Consider the following 21154-nt stretch of genomic DNA (forward strand, 5'->3'; position numbering starts at 1 on the left):
GGTTAAATATCTTCACTATGAAGTCATGCAACTTTCTGTAGTCTGCTTTATTCTAGCTTCTGTTTCCAGCCAACAGGAATGTGCTGCTCTTATGAAATCTATTTTCCAAACTGACCTAAGTCTAAGGCCACTCTTATCTCACATTTTGGTATTCAGAAAAAAAAAAAAAGAATCATCTCAGATGAATGCTGCAGAGCTCCCAAGACAGTTATTGCTGAGCAGCTGACAGAGGTAGCTTTCTACTTACTCTATATTCATGGCACTGGTACTAACTGTAGTTACACTTCATTTTTGGAGTGACACTATGCTGTTTTTAGGACCCAACATATTTCAGCTCCCTCACGCCATCATTAATCCTGAAGTTCTTTAATTCTCTTTTTTCCCTTATCAGTTTTGTGCAATTCTTAGCTTGTAATTTTTATTTACTACTTCATATTTTCCCAGTGTTTATACACATATAACATGTGCTTTCACTTTCCCAATAAACAAGAACACTATTTTTTCCCAAACCAATATATTTACTTTCCTCAGCCACAGGATTGTGGCTATTTGAAAATTTAGCAAAAAAAAAAAAAAGTTTCCCAATTATCGTTTGTATTTTGCTACTCAGATGTCCTTTCTTAGCTGGCTCACAGTTGTTTTCAGCTCTCTGAAATTGACATTTTTAGAGCCGTAATGACGGATAATTGGTTTGCACTGGGCTGTTTGCACACAGCAAATATAACTGTGTAGTGATCATTGGTAGCTAAGCAACCAGTTATGTTATAATTCTGTGATCAATTCTTTGCTATCTGTCAAGATTAAGTCTAACACAGCATGTGCCCACAAGGGATACAACAATTTTTGGAGTTAAGAACCCATCATCTGTAAGACTGGGAGTAATAGCAGCATGAGGCCCCTGACTTACTGCTCTGACTGCAGGCTCTTACAGGCATGTAGCCTTTTTCAGTGGGTATGAATATCTAATGGTCTTGTAGTCTTGATGGTTAAGGTAAGCATTATCCAGAAGTAGTTAACTGGCTGACGCATTTTTTTCCCTGTGATTTAGGCAATTGTAGCAAACACATTTTTGCCCTTTATCTGTTAAAGCAAGTCCTTAGCGTTCAAAGGCTCTCATTTGGGTAGTTTGCCATTCAGAAGTCAGAAGGCCACTTGTGACAGGCTAGAGCTGCTTTGCTTCTACATCCTGGAAGGTCTCCTGGCAGTGGTTGCTGCGTGGGACATTTGGAAACCCTTAATTTTCTACTCTCTTGTTTCATGTGAACATTTATTTCTTTTATTTAACCTGGGGAAGTAATACTCACCAAACCCAAGGGCTTGGAAAACTCCTTGTCAGAGAGCAAATAAAGGTGGATGTCTCTGGAAAGGAAGGTGAGGTGGAAGCCAGGCAGCAGGGCAGGTTGAATGTGGGGTACCTGACAAGGGATATAGTCCCACTGTGCCAAAATGGGAACAGCAGAGTGGGCCTCATGACGGTATCTTGGTTCAGCCAGCAGTCCAACAAGCACCAGAAAAAGCCATGGTCCCAACACAGCTCTGATGTCACTCAAGAAGTCAAGTTGGCCAGGCCAGAATCAGTATACATACAGCCTAGCTCAAGCAAGGACCAGGACAAGGGCTGGCAGGAGCAATCGGTGGCAGGAGCAAGGGTGGAGGTCTTAGATGAGTCTGGTCAAGGTAATTAGAGGCTGTAGTGCTAGAGGCTCTGACACTCCTGAGCATAGACCTGGATCTGCTTTGCCACCCAGCTTCTGTTCCAGAGGGATCACTAGTAGACACTTCGTATAAAAGAAATCCATTTTACCTTCTGGAGCAGGTCATAACAGCTCTTCCATCACTGTCCGTCTGCAATGAGTGTTATATAGTGCTTAGAAAGAAATCTTTACAAGCTCCATCTCCAGACTCTTTTCAACTTAACCTTCTTGCTGTTGCTGCTTGCTGAAAGCGGCCGTATGGATTTTGTACTGAATGTTGCATAAACGCGAAAATGTAAGTATATTTAGAGGTGGCATATGGGCAATAGTAAATGGAAATGAGTGCTTTTTTGGTTCAGATTGCACAGGCAAGTTCAGCGAAGCCAGATGCTGCAGTTGGTTAGTCAGGAAGCTTCGTTCACCTGGAGTCCCAGATTGAGGTCTTGATTGGGGTTATTTCTGCACTTGACTGTGCAGGCTGACTTTGTCAACAATACCGATGTTTGCCAGCAGATGCAGAAAATCCTGGGGACTTTAGCCGCTGTAAAAAAACCCCACAACATACAGTCTGATCTGGGCGACATTGTAGACTAGTAAGAGATATCCTTTGGGGTTCTGTAGGCATAAATGTACATGAAGGAAATTCTTTTAACTTTGAATCCTCGCTGAGCATCAGAAAGTCCTGGGATATGTGGGAGTCTGTGGGTTTCAGTGCCCTCTCTGTTGGCAGGGTAACGTGATTCATTCTGGTGCAGTGCGTCACAGCTCCTGTTGTGCCTGCCCTGGTCAGGGAGCAGGAGCATTCTCTGTACTCAGGCAACAGGTATTTGAGCTGGGTCTGAAGGCTCTGGACCACCTGGCAACTTACAGGCAAGCTGACGTCTGTACAATTACTGGTTGTGTTAAGAAATCTCCTATGAAATGGACTTTACTCAGTGTCTGGGGGATTTACTTGTAGAGCCACAAGGAAAAAAAAAAAAATTATTCAAGCTGAGCAGAGATCAAAATTTTTCCTGAAACTGTAGATAAAGCATCTCCTTTGATGATAATACTATAATTTTATCTGCTCTGATTAAAAGGTTAATTAGATTTAGAGCATTTATACACAAAGGAAAAATGACAGCATCCTGACAGATTTTTACGACTTGCTTAGGGGTTGGCTTACAGCAAATCCACTGTGGTCACTACATTTCCCATTTCTGTCACAGCCTGATGTCTCTTATTTACAGCCTCGCCTGCAGCATTAAATAGCAGCCATAAAGCATTTTGCCACTGGTCCTGCCAGCTGATGAGTCCATTTTAAAGCCTGCTCATTGCCTTGCGTGCATTTCTCTTTGCATAGGGAAGTAGTTAGTTTTGAATGTCACCCAGTCCTATGGAGGCAAGTGGGAAGATGGATTATGCTGGCAGTGATCCATCCATCTGTTCATCTGCCAACACTAATGTTTAGCTTCTCAGGCTCCCAGTTGTCTTAAATAATGCTGACCTACAGGATCTGGGGTGGGAAAGGTCACATAGCTCATTTTGTCTTCCATTTCTTAAGTGGTAATTAAACTTTCTGAGGTGTTATAGCTATATGCAGGAATTGCTGATGGGCAGTATTTATGAAGTTGAGGTTAAATCCTTTTTTGAGGCACCGTGTTGCATGAGAATCTCACCATTACATTGGCTGCAGCATCCCCACCCTGGCTTCTCAGGGTACTCCTTATAAAAGATGTTTACAAAGGATTCATGTCTCTTTCCCATGAGTGACTGAGTGCCTGCATAGGCAATATTTTCCCTCTTTTAATTGATATTACTGAGTTGTATCTACAGAGTGGTTCTGTCTGTCCTTGCTGTACAGTGTTCGGCTTTGGGTAAGTGTGGGTACTCTGAAACAACCACAAAGGCTGCAGACTTTCAGTGCTGTGCGGGAGCCAAGTTATTAAAAGAAGGCTGGTTAGTTGCCTGCAGCTCAGCTGTGATGCTCTTGGTTCAGCTCTTAGTAATAGCTCTTGGTTCAGCCTTGGTAATATAAACGTGCATGTGATGGCTTTCATCAGCTACTATGAGCTGTGTCTTATTTTTTCACAGTTGAAAAAAAAAGGTAACAAGAGCATAGCAACCTTCATAAGACACTTGGTACATTTTTCAGAATGGAGTGAAAGTAATGATACCTTTCTCATACTGCTAGGGAAATATAGATCCCAGAGCTGGTTGGGAGCAGCCAACTTCAGACTCTGCAAGCCTAGGATGGGGCATGGGATATCTTGTGATTCTGGGTCTAGGGTGGGTCTCCTTCAGTCTTAGTGTCATGGGGACTGTGTGATGTAGCTAATATCTGAGATCCACAGCACAGAGAGGGGATCGAGTTTACATGTGCAGTGGCTAACCTGCGCTGCAAGAAGATGCAGCTTACTTGCACAAAGTATCCAGTGCATTTCAGCAAACAAAACAATTTTCTTACAGCTGGGTCTAAACAAAGGGTCATGTCCTGCCTTCTCCTCCATCACCTTTCACTACAGAGTACAAACTGGTGGAGCACCAAAGAGAATCCCTTGGCAATACTGACAAGTTAAAATATGTATGTGTGATTAGGAGCATCCTAAGAGCATATGTGTTGGTATTAATCAGTAATAGAATTTGTTTCTTAATGGCAACTTTGCGAACATTGCCAGTAAACCATGCATGGCATGAACATGTGGAAGGAAGTAGGTGAGGCCAGGTTTGTGTCTGGTGAGAAATCACATGAATCTGTGTTGCCTCCAGTCTTCTGATCTTTCCAAATCCCTTTCCTTTGGGGTCACCTGGGAGTGAATACCCAGCTAGGGTCAAAGATAACCCAGAAAGATTCTCCCATCTTAAATGCGTCTGATACCATTTAATGTAAAAATCTTGACATAAGTGATCTACTCTGGGAAACTTTTGGTGACAGCTGTTTAGGGCAGACCACACTTGGAAAGTTGCCCTCTGGAATATGTGCTCTTTCCAGCATGTTAGGATTTGTGCCTAAAGGCATTTACCCTGGTGCCTCCAAGTGGAGGAACCCAGAGCTCCTTCCTAGTCCAAACTGACCACTTCTGCTCAGCCCTGGGCAGTTCACCAGCTGCCATATCTCTGAAGTCACAGAGTCATTAGCAGAAAAATAACAGCTGCATAGCAGTAGAACAACAGTTCCCCATAGGCAGAGATCCTATTTCAAGAAGCTGTTATGTTCCTGTGGCCTTCTCTGTCTCCCAGTGCAATCAACCTTCCTGCCCCTCTCTGGCCCCACCTGTTTGTGGTGATGCCTCCTTTCTTCCACCCATAGCACTCATAGCCCCAACATCTCCTTGCTCCTAGCTGGGGGAAAGGCAGGATGCTGCACCTGGTTCTGAGCTCTCCACCCTGGCCAGCAGCAGGTCAAGCAGAGCAATTAGACGTGTGAATTGCAAGCCACAACATTTCCTACAGGGAAGACACCAACTGGAGTCTTCTCCAGCCATTGGTGTTCTTAAAGCTTCTGAAACAGATGAGCAGGCAAAAGGAGGTAGGAAAAAGAAAACAACAACCAAATAACAAATAATTTCCATAGCTAATTGAAATGGAGGGGAAGGGAAGAGGTGCAAATCCAACTTGAAAGAGCAGCCTTTGCCTCTGATGGTCAACTGGGAAAAATAACTTACTGGAGCATTCAAGAATATGAAACACAAGCAAATAAATGATGCTGACAGTCTGATCAAAGGGTTGCTATACAAGAGAGAGCCTCTGTCAGTGCCAGTCCAGCCTCCCTGTGCTTGGGAACCTCGCCCAATAAATTTGATGAACGGCTACATGTAATGTAGGAGAAACTAACTGAATTTTGCTCTTGGGATCTGTTCCTAATGTAAAGTGCTTTCAGATTCCGTAGTCCATTAAAACTACCTTTATCAAAAGATGTAAAAGAGAGGGGCAGGATAATTTTGTCTCCAGTTCCTGAGTTCACATGGAGGCAAAGGATCTGAACACACAGGTAGATGGAAAAGCTGACACATCAATTGGATCTGATCTGCACCAGGACATCCACTGGCAAAACTGTCTGTGCAATGATACTGCTCCCCTGTGGATATGCTTATTTTGTAATAACAGTTCCAAACCAATAACAATTTTCTGGAGTAAAAGTGCCCATCAGGTGATGGAGTGGTGCGTGCCTGGACTAGTACCATTGTTGGAGTAAAAAGTTCACTAGTAAGTTTGTTTGTGAGTAGGACAACTCCTAGACATAAAACACAGCAGAAAAGAGTCTTTGCTAGGACAAAAAGCATACTCTGGAATTACTAATTGTACTAAAATCCGCCCCCCCCCAAGGCTTCTTGCAGTTTGTGCACCCCTTGGTGGGCTTAGATAAATAGCATGTGCAGAGGAAGAGGGAGTTCCACTGGGACTTTATCACTTCTTCATTAATATGTCACCAACCTGAATTAGGAATGTTTTTCCCAGAGAAAGCAAGGCCAATGACAGAACTGGTATTTTAGGAAGGCAGTTCCTGTGCCCCCAATCCCTAGAACACTTGTGGAAAGAGAGAGGGCCCAATTGTGACTGGAGCGCAGCCTGTCCTTGCCAGGACATTCATTGCTGAATGAAATTGTCACTTGTGATAAGGCATCCCGGGAGCCGCGGAAAATCCTGGCTCTCTGCCCGCTGGCACAGGTCCAAGTGATTTCACTGGAGCCAAGGTTTTCACTCTGTATGTGAAATGAATTGCCAGGGTGAAGCTGCAAAAATAATGCCTGGTAATGAAATCTACTGGCAGCAGTGCACCTATGCGCCAGAGCCCTGCTGCAAGCAGGAGTGTTTCCACTGGGTCTGAAGAACACCGTACTGTTTTTGTAAGAGGAAGGATGAGTCAGGAAGTGTGAAGTGCCCCTGAATTCTTCTAGGATGTCACACAACTGCCCATTTGCAGGCAAACTCACATTTTCCTGGGGGATTTTTTTGACCCACTTTTTTTTTTTTTTTTTGTAGCTTTCCCTGAATTCCCACCAACCCCAGCAACTATCCATCAATATCACCATAGCAACAAGAAGTCATTAATGGTATCCTGCCTATTGACAGAGTCTACACGGTGCTGAGCTGGGTGGCAAGGCATCGCCATCAGCTTCAAGGAGAAAGGCAACAGGGTTCAGGGTCTCTGTGGAATCAGTCCTCTCATTCTCCCTCCCCTACATCTTCCCAGAGAGGTCCTGCATTGCGCGTGTGTCCCAGTAAGGGACACATTTCTTCCCTCAGCAAGTTATGTGCAGTGTGTGCTGTGGGGAATTGCTGCCAGGAAAATACAAGTCTGGATTTGCTGCAGAAGTAAGGATAAATGTGGCTCTCTTGGGTTTGTTTGCACGGGGCTGTGGCACTGAGAGACACTTTACATTGCAAATAAGCAACTTATCCTGCAAACCTACAGGGAGTTCAGAGCAAAGCAGGAGGCTTGGAGGCCAGGAAAGGGGAATGGCAGGCTAAACTGCGAGGAGAGATAAAAGACTGTCATATAATTCTGCTAAATGGTAAAGGAAGGGAAATTCTCAGCAGGTGTAAATTAGCATTGACAAGCTATACTGATTTACATCCAGCTTATGGTCTGGCCCACAGTCTAATCAGCTGAAAAGCATCAGCATCTGAAAGAGAGGGGGTTGTTTGGAGAGGCCCGTGGGAGGAGTTGGAGATTGAGGAATTGAAAATGTGCAAAAAAGAAGCAAAGAAATTCTCCTTGGTAGGTAGGGAAAAGCTTGTGATGTTCCCTGGGGCAGAGACAAAGCCTGGCCAAACTGCACCAGTACCCTGTCAAGACTCTCACTGCCTGGTAGCAGGCAACATGCAGTGCTGGACCTTCTGAGGACAATTTCAGCAACTGAGACTGCTGACGGGTATAGTCCTCCCAGATTTTCTTAGAAGCATTGCTAAGTACCTCCACACTTGGAGGAATGGGAAGCGTGACTGCCGGTGGCCATCCTCACCCTGGCCAGGACTGCTGACACCACTGCCGTCCACATTTCCTCATGCCGAACCTGCCTCCGCCAGCAATATACCAAAGTACCTGACAGCTTTGGGATGTGACCAAACAAGGTATAGGATGAGGTCATCCATCTTCCTCACCCTCCTGAACACCGCCTTCCTTCCCCAGGCCTCTCTCTGAGCTCACTGATGAGGCACATGTTGCTGGCTTGGAAGGACTCTGCTCATCCACCTTCCGTTGGCTTTGGCGGGTGCTGGACTAGGTCCCAGTGCAAAGTTAGTGAACTGAGATCAATAGAGTTAGGTTGGGGAATTTTTTTCCCCACTAGTGAGATGAAAGTCAGGGTTCATATCGCCGCGTTGGAAAGACCAATGCAATAGCCCACTAGCGCACTCAAAGTTTGAGATTTATGGCTGTGCTGCAAAATACATCTTCCTGGTAAAAGGAAGGGAACAGAAACTTTTGATGTACACCTTATCCTTAGAATTAGTGTGTGATTTCTTTCCTCTGCACTGTGCATATTAAGGATTGGGCTGAGACTCTTGGAACAATGTTAAACAAGGAACTGGGAATCCCTTCAGCAGCCTGGATGGATCCAACTGTATAGGACTGGTTTTCTGTTGTCTTCATTGGACAGGTGGAGGCAACATAACAGGACATGGGAAAAGCTGTGTTTCTGTGTTCCCTGTTGGTCATGTATTGCTAGTCCAGCCAGGAGTATTTCCACCTTGAAAAAATTCAGCTTCATAACTCAGACCCTGCACATCATGAGATTAAATCATGCGTTAAATGATGATGGTAAAAAAAAGCCTGATATTTTTTTTTTCCATTTAGCGTGACTTGGCTTTTTACTTCTTTCTTGCCAGAAAGTGAGTGAAAACTGTGAGTTGAAAAGTCAATCTTGAGCGCATGCTGGAAGAAAACATTAATCTGAGTGCTTAGGTGAAGGCTCGGTTGATCCTGATCACATGCTGCAAGGGGAAGGGAGTGGCCTGCTCTTTCCTGCTACTGGCTTGATTTACTTCTCTCTCTGTTCTTGTGTTCACCTAACCCAACATGCTCCCTGATTTTTTTTTCACTGTCCCCTCTGCTTTCATAGAACACATGCAGGGATCAAGATGGTTTTAGATGATCTGAGATGCAGTTCCCCACCTCATCAGCTACCTGCAGCAGACATGTTCTGTCTGTGTCTGCTCTTTCCAAAACTATCTGCTGCTGATCTCTGCTGGAGACCGGCCTCTGGGCTGGCAGTACTGGGCTGGCTCACGAAAACGTGTCTGGCAACTGAGCGTTGGCGGGGTGGTGCTGGGGGTGCACCTCTGTCAGTTAGAAGCCAGAGGAGAACGATGTGGAGCTGGCAGTGGGAAGTTATAATTGATGTTGGACCCGTTGCTGGGGCGGAGCTTCAAGTGACAGCCTTGATCTTTTCTACCCTTCCCCAAGGAATAATAAATTCACTTGTAGCCATGTTGCGACCATTTTCTGCAGTTGGTGCTGATGTGATATCTATGCAGAGTAGGAATTTGGCCGAGTGGAGGTGCCAGGTTGTAAAGTGGGCTCACAATATGGCTTTGTACTTCCCCTATCTCATGATGGGCTGGATAGGTTTTCCTGGCTCAGGTTTGCCTCTGAGAAATGCATATGTCTGAGCCAGGGAGCTTGGAGCCAGATATGGAGCAGGGCTGGAGGCTGTGCTCAGCTCCTGTCTGTTCCTCGTGAGGCTAATAGTGCTTCCCTATGTGTGTATGCCAGTACCAAAGCGGGTGATGGGCAAGACCTGCTCTGCATGACCCAAAGGCATGGGAATGCTTGGTTCATGGTGTGTACACGGGACAGGGAAACCACCTGGGTCCTGAACGTCAGCTAACTCAAGTCTAAGCATTGGCTCTGCTTGGTTATAACCACCATGGGCTATTTCTCCAGCTGTAAGAGGGGAGCAGAGTGGCTCATGGTGTTACAGACAAGTGCAGGATCTGTCCTCCAGATGCACCCTGCAGGTTCATAGGTGCTGTGGGTGATCTGTCCCAGGAGAGGACTTCATTGCCAATAGGACTTTCTTCCTCCTGAGAAGGAGTCATCCAAAGGTGCTTTGTGGCCAAAGGCCAGGGTGATGACTCACTGAAAGCTTGGCAGATAATGTGTGATGCCATCTCCAGGGGCGCTTCACAGCCAATGCTGCCAAGCAGCTCCAGCTGGGAAACATGATGGGAGTGTCACACTGGTGTCTCCAGAAGCATTTGTTACAGTAGCTAACGTACTCAGCCTTCCTTTGCTGAAATGTGAATGCTAATCCTCTCAAGCTCCATTCCCTCTGCTGCATTGTCAGCAGGACTGTTGGAGCAATATTGTCCAAGAGACTGAGTCGTGCCTTGGTGAAACAAAAGGGGGTACCCTTTCCCAAAACACAGAGTCAGGAGGGAAGGCAAGTCACCTTGAAAGTATGCTGCCTCACTCAGTGTGCTGGAATGCCTACCGTTAGAGGTAGGCTGGAAGTATCATGTCATCACAGCCTTTCTGAAGGAGGAATACAAGGAGAAAATCATGCTGTGACAAAGAAGGAGAAGCTGCTCAGACTTAGAGAGCAGCCAGAAAAATTCATCAAACACACTACTGCCAAGTGCACAGACATGTGGAACAGTAGGGCTTCTCAGGTGAAACCTTTCATGTCGATAAAGCAAAGTTCCCAATCAGCTTAAAAACCCCACAGAAAGGGAACCAACAATGTTTAAGACCTTCCAGTGAGCCCATAAAATGTTGAAATTAGCTTTTCTGCTGCCTTGAGACTATGTAGGAGCCAATCTGACCAAAACAGAAGCTTACTTGAAGCTATGGTGACTCCTACACTCTCCCTGGTGGAACTCTGTGTGCCATAGCAGGATGTTCCCATTATGATCAACAGATAATAGTCTCGGCTGGGGAGCACGCTAACCCGTCTGTGATTCTGGAAGAAACGGTCAGAGACTTACTACTCCAACTGGACTGCCACAAGTCCATGGGGCCGGATGAGATCCACCCAAGAGTGCTGAGGGAACTGGTGGAGGTGATAGCCAAGCTGCTTTCCATCATCTATCAGCGCTCCTTGTTGACTGGTGAGGTCCCGGAAGACTGGAGGATTGCCAACGTGACTCCCATTTACGAGAAAGGTTGTAAGGAGGATCCGGGGAACTACAGGCCTGTTAGCCTGACCTCGGTTACAGGGAAGGTTATGGAACAGATAGTCTTGAGGGAGATCATGCGGCATGTGCGGGATGGCCGGGGGATCAGGCCTAGCCAGCATGGGTTCATGAAGGGCAGGTCCTGTTTGACCAACCTGATCTCCTTTTATGATCAAGTGACCCATCTGCTGGATGAGGGAAAGGCTGTTGATGTGGTCTACCTAGACTTCAGCAAAGCCTTTGACACTGTCTCCCACGGTATTCTCCTGCAGAAGCTGGCAGCCCATGGCTTGGATGGGTACACTCTTGGCTGGGTAAGGAGCTGGCTGGAGGGCCGGGCTCAGAGAGTGGTGGTGAATGGAGTTAAATCCAGCTGGCTACCGGTCACAAGTGGTGTTCCCCAGGGGTCGGTGCTGGGGCCTGTCCTCTTCAATATCTTTATTGATGATCTGGATGAGGGCATTGAGTGCACCCTCAGTAAGTTCGCAGATGACACCAAATTGGCTGGGAGTGTGGATCTGCCTGGGGGTAGCGAGGCCCTACAGAGGGATCTGGACAGGCTGGAGAGCTGGGCTGAAGCCAATGGGATGAGGTTCAACAAGACCAAATGCCGAGTCCTGCACTTCGGCCACAACAACCCCAGGCAGCGCTATAGGCTTGGGGCGGAGTGGCTGGAGGACTGTGTGGAGGAAACGGACCTGGGGGTACTGACTGATGCTCGGCTGAGCATGAGCCGACAGTGTGCCCGAGTGGCCAAGAAGGCCAACGGCATCCTGGCTTGCATCAAAAACAGTGTAACTAGCAGGAACAGGGAGGTAATTGTCCCCCTGTACTCGGCACTGGTGAGGCCGCACCTCGAGTACTGTGTTCAGTTTTGGGCCCCTCACTGCAAGAAAGACATTGAGGCCCTGGAACGCGTTCAGAGGAGGGCTACGAAGCTGGTGAGGGTCTGGAGCACAGGCCTTATGAGGAGCGGCTGAGGGAGCTGGGATTGTTCAGTCTGGAGAAGAGGAGGCTCAGGGGAGACCTTATAGCTCTCTATAACTTCCTGAAGAGAGGTTGTAGTGAGCTAGGGGTCGGCCTTTTCTCTCGTGTAGACAGTGATAGAACTAGAGGCAATGGTTTCAAGCTGCGCCAGGGGAGATTCAGGCTGGACATTAGGAAATATTACTTCTCGGAAAGGGTAGTCAGGCACTGGAATGCACTGCCCAGGGAGGTGGTGGAGTCACCGACCATGGGGGTGTTCAAGAAACATTTGGATGTTGTGTTGAGGGATATGATTTAGCTGAGAAGTATTGGTGATGGTTGGACTGGATGATCTTTTAGGTCTTTTCCAATCTTGATAATAATAATTCTGTAATTCTGTAATAATATGGACAGATTCTTCTCTGGCACATCTTGCTGGCACGTGTGTACTTTTAGGCTGCTCTGATCAGCCAGCCCTGACTGTGGTCAAGAACAGTTCTTTTTCTGGAGGCAATGGTAACGGTGGTGATGCTTCAGAAGTGGTACCTGTTAAGCAGCAGCCACAGATAGGCTGTGTGAAGAGAAGAGATGTGACCGGAGGAAAATGGTTAGGCAATATCATGTGACAAGGCAAGCAGCTCATTGCACAGCAGTAATTTAATGCCATTGCCTGTGCACTCAGCAACCCCCTACACCCTGGGCTGTACTGGATCTTCAGAGGTTCGAGACTTTGTTCCCCATGCCAAGCTGTCTGAGACCACATGGTCTGTGCTTATGATTAAACTGAAAACACAAGGATTATAAATACAGTGAGCAGGCTATAAAGGTTATGGTTTTCTCTACATTACCTAGTTTTGAAACCAAGATGGCAGTTGTTCCTCTTGTTAGCAATCCTGATTTTTGCCATGGAGCCGGCAATGGCAGCAGTGATAATACTGTAAACTCAAGGAAAGTTGTGCCTAGCTGATTACCCTAGGAAGGAAAAGAAACCCAGGAAATTGTACTGGTTTAGATGACTACTGTGGCTGTACCTCTCCCGCTGCAATTACAGACACTATATAAGTGCTGTTCCTGTTTCAGCTGCTAGAACAGACGAAAAAAAAACCCCAAGAAATATAACTGCAGTCACCTAATCATCCTACTGCATCTACTAGTGCCCGCAGCACAGTCCTGGTTAAGTGAACAGTTAAGAGAGCAAATACAGCCAAGGCACCTTTATTTTTCTTGTTAACCTTTAACTTTAAAAAATAGATGTATCTGGCATTCTTTCCCATGAGATTGTTGGTGTTCTGCAAAGCAGCTGAAGTGATGCGCATGACATGGCAGTAGAGAGATCATTCTGTGTCCATGAGGTTTGCTGTATCAAATAGCAAAAAACTCACAGCAGTATCAGAGCTTGCTGAAATCCTTTGTACAGCTCTTTGAAATGTGCCTTTTGCATCCCTCTAGCTGGTTAGATCTCTGAAATAAAAGGGAGACTGTACTCCAGAATAAACCAACCTCTGTTCAGTGGTGCAATTTGCAAAACCCAGCGTAGAGAAATTAGAATAAGATCTGATGGTTAGTTTAATCTCTTATTTCAAGGCGGAGTAAGGTGACTCTGGTTACTCCTCTCCCCTGGAAACAGGAGTTTGGTGTGATGGCCATGACGCAGAAGTTAATCTGCTTGTGACTGAGATGTTGTGAATGTGGAGAGTGGAAAATGTACCAAACTCATTTGGTCTCTCTGATCAAGGCAGGAGAGGCCAGAGAATAGCAAGCCGCTCTCCACCATCTCACGGAACAAGCTTCCCTGTTTGACAGGTTTACTGAGCACACCTTGCTATAGTGAACTCTGCGAAGCAGCACTGACAAACCTACTCAGCCCTGCCAGATTTGGTGGTCTTTTTTCCTCAGCCCTGGTGAGGCTCTGTGGTCCCCTATCCTGATGTCCCTGGAGTTCTTGGACATGACTAGTCTTCTGCACAGTGCTTTTCACCAGCACTGAACAACTTACCCTGTGCCTGCCTGCTTCATCCTCCTGACAGTTTGTCTGGTGCTTTGCTGGGAAGGTCAGCCAGGCAGACAAGTTATTATGTGTGTGGGAAGGAATAATTTATCCTTCAAGTTTTAATCCTTGAGAAATAAGTTCTTTGGAGGGATTTTGCAGGGAATTGAAAGTTAGTGGCAAGTCTCCAAGTGGGCACTTATCAAACTAGTGGAGGAGAAGTTGATTAAACAGAATCACATGGTAATAAATAAGCTGAGCACACGATATCTTTAGTCTTACGCTCACTTAAGGCATGAGGCTCATAACCATCAGGAGCTTTTCAGTCCCTGAGCCAGGAAACAGGCAAAAGTTGCACAGACAATGTGATCAAAGAGAAATGATGTGCCATTCCCAGCGGCAGCCAACACTAAGCTCCTTTTTGCTGTTTGGCCTGGAATAAGTCAGCGTTGGCCTAGAGGATTGCTTGACTAGAATAAAGCCCTAGCTTTGGGGAAGTATGGACAGGAAGGACTGCTTGGAAGCACCCAGGTGGGTAAATGGAGTGCAGCATCAACCCACAGCACTCACATACGGCGGGGAGCAACAAAGAACTCGCAAATCACTACTTGGTTTAACTGGAAGAGAACACAGGGTGCATTAGGACTGCTGTGTACCTTTGGAGAGGGCGAGTTAGGACCCTGAGTTGGGTCACCATGTGAGAGATCAGTATTTACTTCTTTGCATTGCCTCACACTTCTGTGGCATTTGCTAGTTTCCATACCTGGACCATCTACTGTGGCTATAGGCTGTAGTTACAGCTCTGAGGTGATGGGAGGACAAACTCTCTCATGTTGCTGTAGTTCCCAATGTTTCTTCAGTGGTGACTGTGTAAAACTGCAGCTAAATATTCTGCATGTACAGTGAGCCTGCAAGGATGTGCTGAAAGAGCATTGTTAGCTTATAAACAATAAGCCTATTAACTCAGGGTTTTTTTTCTGTCTCCATCTTATGCTCTCCTCCAGCAGAGTGCCTAGAACATGCTTGTGGTCATGTTACTTTAGAGCGGAGTGTGTAGACACATGCTTTATATTATAGCAGCATCACTGACCAGGACAAACGCAGGCATCTGACCTGAAACTGTGATGCTGTTTCTCTGTGCCATGAGGAATGGAGCACAAGAACAGGGGAAGGAGGGAGAAGGGATCAATGTTTCCTTGTTACAGGCCAGGTCAGAATTATCTGGTGTTTTAGAGAGACCTCTGCTCTCTTCCTGCTCCAAGTGTCCCTGGACAGTGGGGGAAGTAGGCTGTGCCTCAGCACAGGCAGTCCCCCTTCAGAGGGCATGACTCGGTCAGCAGTTTGCCTGGGTGATCAGTGAAATTAAGTTTAGCTACCTGACTTGCTGTGCACAGCCCTCAGGGCAGTGACATGGGAGGAATGGGCAAGATTAGAACTAGAGTTCAGTAGGAAAGAGATGATTCTTTCAAAGACAGAGTGACAGGGAAGAAAGGTGCTACTGTCCAGGCTGGCTGTTAAGACATCTCCACAGCTTCCTTGCAGGTGTGAGGCGAAACAGAGCTCACCGATTTCTGAGGCTCCCCTCAGTGCAGCCAGGGCACTGAACCCTCTTGCACACCCCACATGCACCTTTGCTCTGAGCTCTCCTGAAAGGATCAGAGGGACTTCCTGTGTCTGGAGTGTTTTCTTAGAGCAAAAAGTCACTTTTTAGAGAAAGAAAACTCTGCTCTGGTGGGTAAAAAAGATTAAAATAAATTATTTGGAAACAAAATTTCCTTCTTCCTCCACTTAATCCAGTGATTTTTGGCGCCTGCCTACATGTCAGCAAATTGCACACCCTCCTCTGGAAAGTGCCTATCTCTGCTGCTTCTCACAGCTGGCTCTGACTGTTTTCTGTCTTCTCTGGGTCCTCTGCTCTGTAAACCTGCTTCTGCTGCCCCTCTCTGTCCCTCACTCTCTGCCCATCCCAGTCTGCCTGCAGGAGGTTTCTCCCAGCTGCTCCTTCCCTGAAAACAACTTTTGCCACCCCATGCACATCTCCTTCTGGAAAATCCTGCCCTGGCAAAGCAGCAGCAGGTCCCTGCTGCCTGGAGGTGCTCATGAGCACTGGCACCTTCCACACCTGCTGGGGAAATGGGCCTCTGCTCTCCTGCAGGGCAGAGGGGTACCCTCTCCTTCTGGGTGGGTTTGAAGCATTCCCCTGTGTGATGGAGGGATGCAGCCCCCCATGCACCTGAGCAGGCAGGGGCTGGTGGTACCCCATGCCTGGTGTCACTGCAGCTGTCCTGCAGCCCAAACAGGGGTCAGCACCGTGGGCCCCAGCAGTGAACTTCCACCTGAAGAGACTGTGAGGACACAAGGCAGTTGTATTTTCAGTGCTGCCCCATCTGTGGGTGAAGGAGCAGCCACAGACAGATCCCACCCCGTTGTTTCTGTGCCTCTGTTTCCTTGCTCTTCTTATGACTGCTTCTCCTCTTGCCTGTGCGCTTTCTTCTCTGGCTCCCTTGCTCTCACATGTGTACACACAGCGCTTGCCAAGCAAGTGTCTAACCCAGGAACGTGCCTCACATGGGCCTTGGTTTCTTTTCAGGCTTTACTGTACGTAGCTCCCTGCCTTGGGCAAGGACTGCTTTTCTCTCAGCTCTCTCTACACCAAGGGTTGTTTTCTCTTTCTACTTGATCTGAAAGCAGAGTGCAGAAAGTACACAGTGGCTTTTAGTCCCATGGCTGTGACATGATCACAGACCAACCTGACAGGCTGTGGCATCTCTCATTAACAGCACTTTCTCACAGGAGCCCTTTGGCACTACCAGGAGCCCTGTTTCTTACTCAGTGACTGGCTCTCACATCATCTCATTCTCTCTTTCTTGACAGATCATGTTATAACCTATGATCACAGAAAGTCCTGATCCTCACGTTTCTCTACTGTCACCTGTGGGCTCCTCCAGAGCCGTGAAGAAGGGGAAACTCCAGCCCCACCATGAGAAGACTGGGTGAGAAGTGCCTGTGACATCTTGGGGAACAGCCACACTTTGAGAGCTAGTTTAAATTTTTATTTTTAGCCATTTTGAAGTATGTACATAATGTTCTCCATTCAGCGGTGATCCACAGGAGCAGCTCTGCCTTCTGTCTCTGAGATTAGATTAGAGATAGTTTCATTAATGTGGGTAAAGTATGCTAATTTGAACCACTCTAAGCAAGGGGTGAATCAAGCTACCAGTGAGTTACCAAGATTGGCTTCCAGGCAGTACACTGCCTCAGACTTCTCCTCAGATGGTAGATGTCTGTTGGTGCCTCACACGGTTAGATGCCTGAGGCGTCTTAGCCTTCAGGGAGTAAAAAGCCTCTTCACTGCCCTGCTGGTCAAGGTGGCTGTGCTGCCTGAATGGTTGGCAGCATGTGGAGAACCCAGGCGCACCACAAAGCAAACAGTCAGGGCTGTAACTTACATGGTCCTGTCTTGCTTTACCAAGACCTCTTCCTCGGTGATCAACCTAGTTGGTTCTTGCTTGGCTTATGTTAGAGATCATTGTCCCACCATCCCAGCTCTATGTTGCCCTTATGAATCTCAGGCTAACCCCATGTCCCCTGCCCAATCTTATTCTCCTTTATGTATAGCAATCACTTGTTCCCTTTGCCTCTGGTTGCCAAGGGAGGGAGTGGACAGGGCTGTAGCAGACACTGATGTCTTGTGTGACTGCTGCCAAGTCCGTGAAGCCGAAATCCTTAAGAGAAACTTGGAGTCTCTCCACTCTATGTGAGGAGGCTCCTTCCATTTCCAAGGATGACTTAGACACTTACCCTACATCCTGCTGGCCCAAACTGAAATTTTGGGATTTAATTCTCTGCATTGCTCTTAACATGTGATTTAGTCAATTAGATTCCCTGGGCCTTACAGTGCTAAACACAGATAATGAAAACAGCCTGGGAAACCAAACCTTCTTTTTCTGGGCCTCTGCTGAGCTGTCATGGGGGGTGATCATATGGGCCTGTTGCTAAGGGATCAGGAGGGTGCATTTGGGAAAGTCTGTGAGGTACCTTTGTCTCTCTACTGGAAAGGCCCTGGGAATGCTTGGCTACCAGTCACTAAATCATATGAGTCTTCCCGATGAAGGGCAAATCAGAGGATTAAGGGGCTGCAGTGTGACTCTCAGGGGCAAAACCACCACCAGTCAGCCTTCTTCCTTGTTGTTACTTGAGCCTTCCAGAAGACCACACTGTCATGTTATCCTTTCCCACCTTCAGCCTCCTCCTTAACCCACACACTCTTGTCTGCACCCCATTTGAGGGAAAAAACCTCACTATCATCTCTTGTAAACTTCCCATCTCCTTAGCGCTGCTGTGAGAGTAAGCTGAGCCTGCAGCCAGCATTTCTGAGCATTCATCACTAGAGTTGAGCAGTGTTATTGTGAGGGAATTGCTGAGGGTAGGTAGGATAAGCTTCTCCAAATTCAGATGGGTAGTGTAACGCCATTGTTGGCTTGGCTAGAGATGGAAAAGATTCCCTGCCCCAAGCCCTGCGGCTTATCTCCTAGTTATGCTGCTTTGTTTCTACCCAAGCTGTTGATGTTTGGCATCTGTGTCCCCTGGAAGCAGACCTGCTGTTGCATCCTGCGAGTCGTCACCAGGCTGCTTCAGTAACTCATCTTTCCTTCCATTCACAGGTCTACGCATGGCAACTCAACCCATGTGAGAGCTCTCTTACGTGAGTGCCCAGCAGCACACTTTGCTGTCTGTGGTCCATGGACATTGACTGCCATCTAAGCGACATCCCAGCTCCCTCCTCTCCCCCTAGACGCCACTGTCTTAGAGCCTCCATGTGCATTTGCTATGACATACATCAGTGTTGATGAGAGACAGGAACACTGCCGGGTGATCTTGAGCTGCCAAAATAATCAGCTCTATGCACAACATGGCTTAAAGGATTTTTCGGTTAGCAGCATGCATCCACTAAAGAACCTAGACACTCATATATTTTCTGGGGAATTCCACACTCTAGACTCCTGTCACACGGGCAAGGCACCTTTGGCCAGTCCTGTGGAAAACCGGATGTATCGGAGCGTGGAGAACCTTCACTGGGCAACAGCTGCTGACTCTGGGCTGTATTCTCACTGCCGGAGCCTGGATGACGAGGTCATTTTTCGCCATAGAGGCACCAGTCAGTGGACAGAAGGCTGTGTGGATGTGGCCCCGGTACAGAGCACATCGGACTCTCTGAGAAGCCTGTCTCTCCATGCTAAACAGACATCTCGATCGGCACAGAACGTGCTTCTCCCCGCCTTTGCCAAAGTGCCTCAGTGGCTTTTCTCTTCTGCAGAGGAAAAAGCCCTACATGGGGATGCCAAAAAAGAGCTGAAGGAGAAGCTGAGGTTGCACAGCAGTAAGGTGGCAGAGCCCTGCAAGCCAGTGCGTCCACAGGCAGCCCTGCCTGACCTGATGGCCCGGGAGTTTTTTGAATGCCAGATGTGCCGGCAGTACAAGAATGGTTGTGCTGTCAACTGCTGCACAGTTTTGGTGGAACACACTGCGCTCAGGCACAGCCTCACAGGGAGGCAGAGGCTGTGTTTTGCACACAGGATCATCAGTCCAGAAGACATCAAGCAGGAGGCTCAGAGGAGGCTTCAGCTCCGAAGGCAGAATAGCTCCCCCAATTTGCCCCTTCAGCATGCCATGGAAAGCCATGAGATGGCCAAATCCAGAACAGCAGAAACCCTGGAACAACATAGTGGCGAAACAGATGTCAAAGCCACATTGGGACAGAGCAAGAAAGGCCGCTGCAAAGGGAGGCTCTACATACCCACCTTTGAGGAATTCAAGCAAATGAGAAGTAAGGAGGCAAACTCATCTGCCAGCACCAGTGGGCCAACAGAGTGCTTGAATAATGATCTGCCTGCAAACCTCCTGGAGGAGGAGAACAATAAGAATGTCTGTCTAGAAGCTCTGGGGACCAAAGCTGTGAATGAAGCCACTGTCACAGCAGAGGATGACGATGATGTGTTCCATGAAAACCACACCTCTGTTGGCTTCTCCCAATATCCAGCTACATGGGATGATTTCAGAATGAGCAGCCCTGAGGTGAAGGACAGAACCTTCCAGATCTCCAGCCCGGATCGATCCCCGATCCCCATTTGCTCTAGCCCTATTCCACGATCACCTTTGCAAGCAGTAGCAATACACAGAGCTGGGCCGGAGATCTTCAGTGATGAGCAGCAGAAAGGAGAGACAAGACAATTAAATGATGTCCTACACCTTGCAGGGCAGTCACTGGCTTCTGAAGCCCAGTCCTCTTGCTGTTCATCGCTGCTGTTAGAAGCCACAGACTTATCCAGCTACGGAGCTAAGCTACAAAAAATGAAGGATGAATTCATAGGTTCAGCCCTGGAACTTATTAAGAAAAGGTAACATGCTCTGTGGGGTAACCTGAAAACAGTTGCCTCGTTAACGATCCAGTCACTCTTCTGATAGGTACATTTAACTCCTGTAGCATAAATACGCTGTTGGCAGACCCTTTCATCTTAGGGTCTCTGATAGCCACATGGATGTATCTTTAAGCAGCTGAGCTTAAACTCCATCTTTGTGTGGGATTAAACATCAAAAAACATTTTCATCTAGACTTTGCCTTTTTGTACACCTTAATCCTGTCCAGACAGCAGCTGTTAGTAGTCCCAACACCCAGTTTCCCACCTGTTTTATGTCTGTAATAAATTGTTGAAAGGTCTTTTTATTTTTAGTATCTGTTAAAAGGAGAGGACAACAGAGAGATACAAAGTGTTAACATGATTCCTTTTAAAAACTATGTAGTCTGTCCCACCAGTGCAGGACATGAATTTAGGTAGCATGTCATTCAGCAACAAGTGCTTTCACATGCTGCCTGTACGTAGTGAACTGGCAAACAAATGAGAGCAAGACGGCTGCTCTGGAGACCAGCACAGGCAGTGAGTGAAAGGACTTGCAAATACTGTCCTTCTGCCAACTCAGACAGTGTAAGCAGTGACAGAAAATACTTGTGTAAAGCCTTGCTCCTTCTTCTCCAACCAGGGTTTTCCCCTTCTCTGGGTAAGATGTTCACAAGGACTGCTTTCTCTGTCCTGGTTTTGGACACTGCAGTCCCGTTATCTCCCTTCTGCCAAAGAAATGAGGATCCCTTTCTATGCAAGCAGATGGCCCAACAGGAATCATGAAAGCTTTGGAAGCTAAGAATTTGGGGCAACTATCACTGTCTTATCACTAGATAAGGCTGATGGGAAAAGGAGGAGTAAGTGTTGGTGGAGTGGTTTGTTTCCATACGCTTGGCTTTCAGGACTGGCTTCACCAAGAATTACATTTGACTCAGTTCCTGGCTGCTTCTGGCATCCACAGATGCAGTGTGTGAAATGGCAGGGCATCAACCTTGTACACTGGCTTGGTA

The 21154-nt window shown here is 47.2% G+C and overlaps 1 protein-coding gene across 2 annotated transcripts in view; it reads left to right on the plus strand.

The window, feature by feature from the left end:
• The window catches only part of LOC104475272 (uncharacterized), a 46877-nt gene that overhangs the window by 16193 nt on the left and 9530 nt on the right, over window positions 1-21154 (plus strand). Inside the window, exons 2-3 of one of the 2 annotated variants that reach the window (XM_086750388.1) lie at window positions 16621-16739; window positions 18411-20144. In XM_086750388.1, the coding sequence (XP_086606514.1) occupies window positions 18577-20144 (1568 nt within the window). In that variant the 5' untranslated portion in view covers window positions 16621-16739; window positions 18411-18576. The remainder of the gene's footprint in view (window positions 1-16620; window positions 16740-18410; window positions 20145-21154) is intronic. The other variant, XM_086750389.1, reaches the window with a different exon arrangement.

Source organism: Chlamydotis macqueenii, chromosome 6, assembly GCF_036417535.1.
Source record: "Chlamydotis macqueenii isolate bChlMac1 chromosome 6, bChlMac1.mat, whole genome shotgun sequence".
NCBI lineage: Eukaryota > Metazoa > Chordata > Aves > Otidiformes > Otididae > Chlamydotis > Chlamydotis macqueenii.